Raw genomic sequence first — 12192 nt, forward strand, 5'->3', positions numbered from 1 at the left:
TTACAAAGACACCTTACTTGAACAAAATCTTGCTTTTGTTAATTGTTAACCTTCCCTCCCCCCCTGCAGCACTCAGCATTTTGCAGGTTTTGCTTTCATTTTTAAGGGAAGTGACCCAGGTCTCCTTGGAGGCAGGGGACCTCTTGGCTTCAGCAGCCTTTGCAATGTTCAGAAGTTACTACTGCTGTGCTTCAAAGCCTGGCTAGACCTCAGAGTGTGCAGGTTCACCTCACTGTTTGCAGTTTAAGCCATGGGAATGTTGCTGAAACAAAGTATAAAAGGAAATAAGATTAAAAAGCAAACAGGCATTCAGGAAGAAGGGCTGCACTGACACTTTACAGCCCCTGTCTTGCCCCCATCCATTTTATCAGCCCATCCTGTAGCAAATATTAAATGCAATTGAAAAACACTAAAAATACATAAAGGTCATTTTCCTGCTTGAGATTTGGAGGAGCAGATTGAACTGTTTGTCCTGGGGTGGTTTTAAATAAACAGTGCATCTTGTCTATAAGTGGTTTGGGATCCTTTCTGTTCCCCATAAGCATATGAAGTATTTAATGCAGGGCTTAATTGAGGTTGAGGTATGTTGTTTTCTTTAGTGGTTGTTATCCAAGTGAAAAAAGGAAAGCGTTTCAAGATACAAGAAAATGCTTTTATAGGCCCAAAGTAAGTCCTCTTGTGTAGCAGCACCAATACAAACCAAGTCCTTTTCTGCAGGGGCCAACTGCCAAAATGAAGTGTCTTTCTTCAGGGAAGATTAATCCAATATATACACCATCAGCAATCTCAAAATCTCTTTCAAGGTGCTTAAGTTTATGCACCAGGGCCTATCAGAAAAAAAAAAACAACCACCCAAACACCTGACCCATGACAGCATCAAGTAGCTTGGGGCCAGTTCTACCATGGCTCAGGCAATGATGTTCCTGTCCCAGTGCCCAACACCACCACGGTGCTGCCAGAACTCCCAACAGCTGCAGGAGTCCAGGTTTGCAGGTTTTCCCCCTGGTTTGCAACAAGGGGACAACATCTCCCAGTCACCAGAGATGGTGGAAATGAGACTCCTGTGCAGAGGCTGCATGTACCACAGTGGGAAACAGAAACTTCCACGATGGGGAAGGCTGGGAGATGGACAACAGCTCCTGCTCTGGCAGACCTGCACCCACAGGACACAGCCAGTGCCACGAAGCCCCTGTGCCTGACAGAGGTACCAGCTTCTTGTCCAGTCTGGAGGTACATTTTCTCACTTACTGAATACAAAGGCAAGTCATGATACAGAGCAGCATTCACAGCCTTTCAGCCAGGATGCAACCAAAGGGACAGATTGCAATCTACAGATGGCCTGATTTATAGAACAAATGACATTTATCCAGGCTAATACTCCTCTGGAGTATTAAGGCATCTGCTGTGTTCCTAACCCAAGGAACATCCTGTATGTACCAACAGAGATACACAAGGTTGCCCTCCAAATCAAGGGCCCAGGCTGCCTTTGCTTTCCCATTGCTTAGAAAGTTCAAGACCTACTACTCCCATCTTCATCACTCTCCCACCTTCAAAGGTTTAGTATTCCCCTGCAGAAGAGGAAAACCAGAAAATCCTCCCTAGAAGAGAGCAGATTTCTTAGGTACTCAATTCAGGAGGTGCCTAAACTATTTCCTTGGAATTCTCCACTAGAACCAAAAACAGATCCAGCATTGTAGCCAAACTCATTTAATGAATGAAGTGACAATCCTTAAAATACAACTACATGCCCCATCCAAAATATAACCATGCAGTGAACGGTGGTAGTGTGGTACCATCTCTGTACTGTCAGAGATGGAAAGCTACATATGAAGCTTTCTATATTTTCAGCAACTCACCTCAAAATGAATGGATCTCAGCATTCTCAGGATGTACAATGAACTAGAATCCAAAGGAATCACAAAAGCAGATTTAAGTGCTTCTCCCCGCCACCTCCCATTTCCTAATAACAGTATTTAGTTTCCAAAGGCAACACCCTTCCTAAATCTTTCACAAGAATGAGTTCTTACTTCCCTATGTAACAAGCCCAAGGATAGCACCAACCTTATGGAAAGGGAAAGTGCTACTCTCTGAGAAACCTCTGCATCACAAAGATAGGGTACATACAGAAATTCTTATCCAAATAAAATTCAGAACAGGAGTAATTGCATCACCCAGACTTTTGGCAACAAAGTTGAACAGGAAGTCTAATTTCTTTCAGCTTTGTCCTCCTTGGAGAAAGAACCACTGTCCATAAAAATCTCAGAGCACTCAGATCTCACCTGCAGAAAGCAGGAGGACACCTGGTTTTAGTTAACATGACTTACACCTGTCATGTTAGATGATGCTACTTACTACTTATTTGCAGAAGTAAAAATTAAAAACAAAGGTACAAGACATAGATTACCATGGGTATTACTGCTGCCCTGAGCAAACCCTATTTTCAAGCAGCTGCCAAAAAGCACTGAAAAGTTTAACCACACACACTTCACTGTGCACATACACAAAACTAAATCTCTCACACACACACCCTTATTTTTCTACAGGCAGTTATTAGCCTAACTGTGCTTTGTTATGAAGCTCAGTCTCTAATTCAATGGGGAGAAGAGATTACACAATCTTCTCCCAGACTTCCAGCTCCTCTGCCTCTGAGCTTTCCAGGCTACAGATCAAGGCAGCCGAAAAATTTCCCATCAGAACTTCTTACAACATCAGATAAAATTTCAACTATTCTTAAAAATGGGGTCAGCTCTCTATCCAGCTTCATCTAATTGCTCTTCTTTCTTGTCATCAACTGAATTTGCCGTTTATGTTCACTCACTTCCAATGTGGCCTTTACTGAGGGAACTCCCCACCTCCTCTCAGCCCCACTTGAGTAATACATTATTTCTGGGACCTGTTGCCCTCCAAAAAGAAAACTCCTACTCTCCAGTTTCTTACCACCTCTCCATAACTATGGTGCTATAGAGGAGGTGCCAAAATCAAATGAACTAATAAAGCTACTCAACTACATCTACTTTACTGGAGACCTCATTCATGTTTGACACACCAAAAATTCCCAGAAGCCAAAAGTTACCCTCAAAACCCTATTCCAGCCAGTTTAAAAGATGTGTTAACACCCTAGCTGAATATATTGCAGCATGTGCTTCTTTAGTGAGGCAAGAATTCCTAGAGTAGTTAAAAAATTTCAACTCTTAACCATCAATTGAAATGTAAAATGCCCCAAATAATCACAAGTTAGTAAGGCCTAGAAAAACCATATTTGAACACATCCTTTGTAAAATCATCTCATTAAAAACATATCAATACTTGGAAAAAAAATCTTCCCTTGCATGTTGGCCCAGTAATTAATTATACTTAGTGCTAAAACAAATCCGTATTTTTAATATTAAGTCATCTACCTTCATTTTCTTACTGCTTAATATTCCATGTCTGCTAAACTTTAGGCTCATTAGTAAGTATTTCCTATGTGTAGGTATTTACTAACTGAAATTAAGTCACTCTTCAACCATCAAGTTAATCATGTTGAGCTCCTACACAGCCACCTTTTAGTTTTTCCAGTACTTTATTCCTATAGCTCTTCCTGAGCCTTTTACAGTCTCTCCCAAACCAGAGTTTTCCAGGACTGTTTACACTAATGCAAACAGAAACAAGATACACATATTTTAACTGCATGTCAATCTTTCATCAAACAACTTCCTTCAGCCAAGTACCAAGTATGGATGACTGTACGTGTAGTGCGTGCGCTTTCCCAGCTTTAACTCACTTTTTCCTTGCATTTAGGTTCTGGACATACACAGTAAGAACTTTGGCTATTTCCTCCCAGCTGAGTTACCTCAAGTCTGTGTTTTCATGGCTGTATTTTGCACAGCAAGGCAGGCTGTTTTACAACAGTAATTGATGTAAACTTCTACTAGTTACCTGTCATCTCCAAACTGCTTGGCTTGTTCCTCAAGTAATGTCTGAAGGTCCCAGTCCAGTACCCTGGAGGAAGGCCAGGGTAGCAGGAGCTGGTTTTGCTAAGCCTCCGTGGTGTTTGCTTTCAACTGAATAAATTAGAGATGTTGGCTGACATCACCATTTCTCTTGTTTGTGTTACTCCTTACACTTGCATACTGTGAAGATTCTGAGACTCTTATCCTTGTGCCAGCACCTGGCCCTTCCCAAGAGCTAATTTGTCAGGAAGCCAGAAATCACTTCCAGACAGCACCCTGTTTCCTGAAAGAAGCAGGTCACTCACTATCTGCTGTCCCCTACCCCAGCACACACAGCCAAGGGCTCTCCTTACACAGACCTCCAGTCTCTGAAGCATTCACTTCTAGAGCCACAAATTACTAGAAAAATATATGCTCAAGCTAAGATCTTTTATTCACAAAACAGGGACTCAAGGCAAAATTATTTCATTAGCTCTCTACCCTCAGTGCTTTTCAGACTCCTTGTTTTGGCTTTGGGGAGATAGAGGCAGTGAGTTAAACACAGCCCACAACGTGTGGCTCATACGGAAAAAAATCCTAAATGTGACTAACCAGGCAAGGCCTAGGTTCATGGGGATGCTTAAAAGCTCCCTGAGACACAAACTGCATCACATCTCTGCAGGGCAAGCTACAGGCTTTTGTCAAAGTATTTCCTGAGAAAACACCCTCCCACCCAAAGACAGCCTGAAACTGCTGCAGCCAAATCCATTTAGGGGACAGGATGGTCACAAAGGTACTCCTAGGAACCCCTTCAACCTGATGATAAAAAGGCTGAAATGAAGCCATTTCTGACTGAAGGACACCAAGCATCCCCATAGGTGGGTGGGATCACAGAACCACAGAATATCCTATGCTGGAAGGGACCCACAAGGGTCATTGAAGTCCAGCTTCTGGCCCTGGACTTCTAGTGAAGTTCCAGTTAATGTTTTTAACACAGTCACACAGAAACTTTGTAATCTTTAGGAGGCTGAAAACTTAAAATTTCCACTGACTAACGACAATAAGCATTAATCCATTCTTGATAGTTATTGCCATAGTACTCTTCAGTAAACACTGACTTTGGAGGATTTACATGTATTTAAATACTATTCTTCTTTCTTTCTCCTTCCCCCTCACCCCCATCTGGAAAGAATTATTCTGCAAGTCGAATGACAATCATTTGAGTCATACAAAACAACATGAAACCAAGACTGTCAGTAGATTTATACCACATCCTTTAGGAGTTTAGTTTAGTTTCACATAGTGAAACATCTAATGGCTTTCATAATTTTCAACAGATAACTTGAAATTAGCCATACCACAAACACAGCAGCAGATACACAGTTTCAAACAACTCTTAACTGATTTTTTTCCTGTGCTATGTTGAAATAGAGTAAGCTATTTAAAGTATATTTAAACATTCAGCTATTTTAAGAGGTTTTCCCCGCTCCTGACTACAGCATTATGCAAAAATCAATAGATAAAAGATTATCTTGTTCTAGAAGACACAGCACACTAGTCATACATGGTTGGCATTATTCTAGATGTAAATTTGGAACAATATTAAAATTTAATCTCCTTCTATGGTGTTTCATGCACAGTTTCCAAAACAAAGAAATGAACCACTGCTTTTGTGTGTTGTCCCCACCACTTTTTTTTTAAACTATAATTTTTATTTAAATAAGACACAGGAACTTCTATACCGAAAAAAAATACAAAACAAAAGCCACACATTTCCTTGTGTAAAGCAATATTGTGTGATAACTTGAATACTGTCCAGCACAGTGGCTAGAAATAACAGTACAACTATGTACAAAACTTTAAACAATATTTGACAAATTTCTACAGCTGGATGTAGAACACAATTGAGATAAACAACTGCTGGGAAATTCACATGGCAAAGCATTAGCTTTAACACATTTGGTTCAAAACCTTCAATTCTGCTAAGAACAAATGTGCATTTTAATTAATATTTAGTTTCTCATGGAAAAAATATAAAGAACATGTAATGGCATTGCAAATATTGTACAGAGTTCAGCACTGATCTAAAAACCACTCATCATATCCCCTGGTAACCTAACACCAATAACTGAGACTACAATTTCACATCTGGACATAGCCAGAGCATAAAAAGGTCATCATACTGCAATGTTAGTCTAGAAAGAAAAATATTAAAAGGAATTGATACTTACATCACGAGTATTTCCTCCCCTTTATCTTCAGTCTATAAAATATATAGTGTTTTCACCTAGGCCTGAGATTAGTAGGGTTAAAGATGGCTGCTGTGTTTCAATAAGCTTTTTCACATGAAAATGGGTAGAGACAGACCTCTCTCCTTCTATGTTTTCTGCAAGGGGAGTCAAAAAACAGTGGATGTTTTATAGGCTGTGAATTCCACCTTGTAAGACAGCGTTAACAAAAACTCAGTAATAAAAAGGAAGCAATGCTTTATCTCCAAAAAAAGCACATATCTAGTGAGTAGTTACTGGTGGCTCACTCTCATCCCCCTCCAATCTCATCTTCCAAAGCAGAAAAAAACATAAAAGAGCATGTTTAAATGCTCCTAGTAGCTGCAGGCTACTAATCTCTTCAATTCCTGGAAATGGTGAACCTTATTCTCTTAGGAGCAGACAGCATACACGCAGTTCCACCGAGCTGAAAGCAATGGAGCAAGAACATCAAGTTTATTTTGCCTTTGGGGTCCTCTTGGTATCACAGGAAATTATCTCTGAAAGCAATGCTCCTCTTTTTCTAGTACAATAGAAGAGTGTCACAAACCCAATCTTGCCATGTACTATTTTGAGACAGTGTCCAGCCTGCAAAACCAGGATTATTTTACATGGATTTTTCTTTTATTTACACTTAAGGAGGGGGGAAAACACACTTTTACACACACAGCTTAAGTAACTGAAAGTTATGGGAGAAGCTTTAAGTAACATGAATTTAAAACTATTGTTTTCCCCACCCCTCTTAGAACACCCACTTGCTACTTCTGGACTTTCATCCAAACACAATTACTCACTACATAAATAAAACACCGCTCACCTAACACTGCTCAACAAAATCTGAAAACCTATTTCCAACCAGCAAATGAATGAACATTTCCAAAAGAGAAACTAAACATTAATTTGACTTTTAGACGGTAACAGTAGCATTTCACATCCTTAACTGCCAACAAAAACCATGAGAGGAAATCCCCAATCACCCCCCCCCCCGTGAAACCTAAAAGAATTTCTCCTTTAACAAAAACATCCTTGTCTTTCAAAATCCTCTCACACACAATGTGGAATGTTTCTCATGTACAGCCTAGTACTGAACACTTTATTTGCAACAGTTTAACAGTCATTAACTGAGCAACACCTGAAACCTTTAAATGCCACAATTTTACATCTATTGAAATGACAGTAAATGCAACAGTTGTTTTACTTGTAAGCACATGACAAAAGTGATATACATCACAGATTTGCTGGTTCTCCTCATGTTCACCCATGTCCAGGGTCATCATTCACCTGGATCTGAATGCACTTATTCCAAGAAAGTGGAATGTAATGAGGAAATATAATGCATAAAACAAGGAAAGGCAAAAGAGTGATGTTCCCTCTTTAGCTTCGTAGCTGTAAAATATTTTATATTCCAATATGATATACATTCCAAGTTACCTGAGTTTACACTTCAAGAGAAGTACCTGAAGCTAGGCCATAGGGTGGGCACTGTGCAACTGCTGTGGCCATTTTTTTTTTTTTGCATTGTGTGTATTACAGAAGTTAGAAACATAAACACCTGGATCAATTGTAAACATAATCCTGAAGTACAGTATTTTCCATAGGACACAACACAGCAAGACATTTTCTATTCAGACAGGCAACATTTTTTTTATATATAGAGAGAGCTTATTAATACTGTAGAATTTGAAACAGAACACAGGACACAGTACTAATCTGGTCAAACGTACTATGAAATGCATAGTCTCCACTTAAAACATTTGATGTAATATGGATTCTGCAGGCATTACTGCTTTCTCACAAAAAAAATGCCAAATATGGATTCTGTCCCTGCCAAGAACAGTGTTGAGATATTTTTTGAATGCTGCTAAGTATTCCATGGTGTTCTCAAAGGTTGCCACCTCATGCAGATGTATCTGAACTAGGATCTCCTCCCTCCTTGTCCGGGGCAGAGGCCTGCTCCACCTTGCTCTAGATCAACACGTAGCTCTGAGGAGAGGAATGCTCTTCAGTCTGAATCTCCTGCTGCTGCTGGCACGGCTGTACCGGGGTCTCTGGGGAGTCCATTGTGCTGGTGTCGTCTGACAGAGATGAGAAAGAGACCCGGGACGAAAGCTGCTCAACAGTCAGGGTGCTCAGACCTGTGCTTTGACCAGAGTTTGGAGAGTTCTTCAGCGTCAGGTCTGAAGCAGGAAGGAGGGGGCCCAGGAGTTTTACAGGACAGAAAGCTGATCCGGTTGGGATGAAATTAACCTTGTTTTTGTCAGGACATGAAAAGAGAGGGGCTGAGACAGGCTGACGAGACCTACAACGAGAGAAAAGATTATATATCTGGCCAGTTGAGATGCTCTTCACATCATGAATTTGTGGTTCTATACATTTCTAAAATGTGAATGACAAGGAATGGGATTAATTGGACAGAGGGGCAAACATCTTCCATATTGGTAGTCAGCTAACTGATCCACAGCATTAAAAATAGTACCATCACAAAAAATGACTTGGTAATTACTGGACAAACATGCAACTTCCAGCACAAAAAATCTGCAGTACATATGCACATGAAAAAATGCCATGATTAATTTAGAATGGCACACATTCTTCTTTGATAAGTGATGCAGCAACAACACATTTAGTCATTTTAAACTCCTTTGAGGACCTCCACAAAACAGACCTCTCATTTCCCATATTCCGTAATTTGTCTGGAGGCTTTTTCCACAATCCAACATTGCTCCCTTTACCACCCAGAAGGCAACGAATGCTGCTAGAGCAAGAAACATTCCCTCCTTAATTCTTTCATCCACAGGAGCTTAGCATGCAACCTCAACAGCATGTGCTGTGCCCAAATACTGCTGGGTCTAGGGAAAAAAGACATGATGTCCAAGAGTTTAATTTGCAATTTCTTGCTCAGCAAAAATATTGAGCAAAGTCTATGCCATAAGCATACTACCATCTACAAACCCTTTTAGTATGTTTCATTCAATTTTCTGTTTCATACACATCAAAATGCAACCTATGCTTGAAACAGGTAATTATGACAAGGGGAATTTTTGCTTAAGCCATGAAAATTTAAAATGTTTAAAAAATACATGGAAAGAGGTTTATATAAATGCTTAGGAAATTAATGTACCTTATCTTTCCTGCTTGGATTTTTGTTGCCTTTTGTAAACGCACAAAAAGAGGTAAAAGACTCCATTTTCTCTTCACACCAATGTAAACACTTGAACTTCTCTCTTGCACAAACTATAAGAATAGTTTGCTCCTGCAAAACCCATCAGCTGGAATAGTTTATTCATCTGCAGTTGAATAGGCTCAGTAAACAGGTTTACTGCTTTGCAGATACCAGCTGATATAAAAGGCATTACTTACGACATTTCCTCAAAGACCTTCACTCGCTCACATCCCTCTGGGGGCTCTCGTTTGAACATGTAGCTGTTGTTTGGTTTGGGAGATGAGGCATACTTGGGCAACGGAGAGCTACTCCCACTGTCTGAAAATTTAAAGCAGTTATATTACTAGAGATTGAGAGTGCTTTTTAATTAAATTCGATTTCCAAACAAGATGCCTTTTTTCACAATTTAGCCACTACGCTGGTTTGCTTCTACCACAACGCTTCCTTTATTGCAGGCTACTTCTAACACCCTTGTATAGCACATTTCTTCTGAGTAACAGCTTCGGTGCAGCAGCAATCCATTGTATAACAACATGTAACAGGAGGATATTTTTATCCAGAACACTGCAACTGGAACAAAGCAGAGCTGTGATCCTGGAAACAAATACATTCTTTATTACATAGTTCAAAAACCATAAATGAACAAGGTAATATGCATAATACATGCAGAAGAATTATGAGCAATAATGATAAAACACCTTCTCACTGTATAAATAGTGTATATAGCTTCTATCTTATTTTAAAACATAATTCTTCACTGAATTTTGACCTCATTAGCCTCATGAGCAGCTCAGAAGCTAGAACTAAAGAAAACACATTTGTAACACAGGTACTGCTACCTTACCATTACAATGTCTTCTCTTACTTGCTTCACAGTTGTGAAGTTGCTTTAGAATCTAGAATAAAACTTCGACAGTTTAATTCTCTCATCACTACTGGCTATATAATACAGGTATTTTTCATATCTCTAGCTGCCTGTGTGTATTTTAGCCAGACACACTTAGAATTAAAGGTGAGAAGATCTCGGAGAAAAGACAACGGACAGATTTATTTGTACTTCTCAGAAAGTATGAGAGAAGGCTTAAGTCTGGTAATGATAGAAGCACAGAAGGTTCAAATCTTTAGCTTATGAAAGGGTTCACTTTAAACAGTCATGCTGACAACATGATAGTAAATGCATTAAGGAAATAAAGTAGGTACAGACATAGCTATGCACAGAAAATTTGCTTTCTCCAGTGGCTTCTACCTTTTCAAAGTGCAACACCTCTCCCAAGGTAGTATTATTGGTTCCCTATTTCCTGCTTAGGATTTCAATTAAAAAACGAAATAGCAAAATTAATGAGGACCCACCAACTTACAAATATACCTTTAACTGGAGAGAAATAGCTGCTCTTGCTTTAGCCCATTTCAAGTCTTTCCACTCATGTGGGGTACATTGTTTTTAACTCAAGTTTATAGCCTTTGTTTACTTCCCTGTTGTGCATGTGTGTTGCTTTTTCAGCTATCCAAAGCACTACAATCTAACTTCACCAAAGTGGACAGATTTGTCTTTAACAGCTTGCAAAGAGTAACTACACAAACTATTATATTACCATGACTCAAATACTAAGGCTAATCATTAGATGTTTTGAAACATTTCTGCTTCCTCTTACAAGAAGAAACAAATCAACTCAAATGTCACACTTCCCTTTGAAGATTTATTATGAAAGATATGAGATAAAAAATAATGTTGAAGTGAACCTCAGTAGCATATTGATTATTCAGCTCTTTCCTGCTGTAGAGTGAATACAGAACTTCTATTTATAGAATTTTTGGTGTTAACTACGAAGGCAGAAAATGCTTAGAGACGATACAGATATTTGCCAAGTTGGGAGCATGATGGTCCTGTTGGCATCTTTCCACTGTTGGCCCACACCACTCATTCCAAACACAGAAATCATTAACAGAACCCAGACAGTTAGTTTCCTCCTGCTAATATTTAAAATTGAACATCCAAGTTTCTATTTAAAAAATTAGAGACATAAAATGTACTACTGTTCATTCCACTGAATAGTGGAAAACCATGGCAGTACATCCAAGGGAAGAATCAAACAGAATTCAAAGTTAAGTCAGTTCCTGGAAGATTTAAGAGTCTTGTCTACTAGCCAGTTCAGCTTTCAATCAAGTTTTTGGTTTAGTTAGTCCAGCCTGGCTGAAACTTTCTACATGAGATAGCTGCTAAACAAGTATTTCTCTTTATCCTCCCTGCTTTTAAAGCTTATGAGGTTGTTGGGTTTTCATTTCGCCCGAATGCACGGCACACGCCATTGGAGAACTGTGAGGAGACTCACGCGTACAAGCCCGGCCTTGGGCGAGAGCAGAAGGGACTGGGAACACAGGCCACCAGTTAAGTACAAGAGGTGGCGTTCACAGCTTAAGCCAGATCCACTTGTGTATCCAGTGAGCTCTGCAGAGCTGAACTGTCCCATCATTAACCCCTGACAACACCGCACATCCATGTGTGCCGTCCCGGGGTTTGATGTGCGCGCTCGCTGCTCTCCCAGGCCGCGAGGCCGAGCCCTCGGCTCCCTCCAGCAGGGGGCGCCCTGCCGACGTGACCCATCCCATCCCATCCCATCCCATCCCATCCCATCCCATCCCATCGACACTGACTGATCGCGGAATCTTTAAAGGGAATTTCCTTGCCACAAATGCACAGCAGACAATATGGAGGCTTATCACACCGAATTTCTGGACACAAATTTAAAACACATATTCTGTTGTCTAGAAAGCATTTTAAGAGTGTTATTAAAACACTAACAATACTATTTTAACCTTAAAACAGAAAATCATATCTTGCACATATTACAAC

General features: G+C 39.9%; 1 protein-coding gene across 1 annotated transcript in view; it reads right to left on the reverse strand.

The window, feature by feature from the left end:
• Positions 1-5579: 5579 nt before the first annotated feature.
• The window catches only part of GLCCI1 (glucocorticoid induced 1), a 53043-nt gene continuing 46430 nt past the window's right edge, over positions 5580-12192 (reverse strand). The window contains exons 8-9 of the mRNA XM_014312119.2: positions 9539-9659; positions 5580-8477 (exon numbers count right to left, since the gene is read on the reverse strand). Coding sequence (XP_014167594.2) covers positions 8144-8477; positions 9539-9659 — 455 coding nt within the window. The 3' untranslated portion in view covers positions 5580-8143. The remainder of the gene's footprint in view (positions 8478-9538; positions 9660-12192) is intronic.

The sequence above is a fragment of the Geospiza fortis genome, unplaced genomic scaffold (genome assembly GCF_000277835.1).
Source record: "Geospiza fortis unplaced genomic scaffold, GeoFor_1.0 scaffold138, whole genome shotgun sequence".
Taxonomy (NCBI): Eukaryota; Metazoa; Chordata; class Aves; order Passeriformes; family Thraupidae; genus Geospiza; species Geospiza fortis.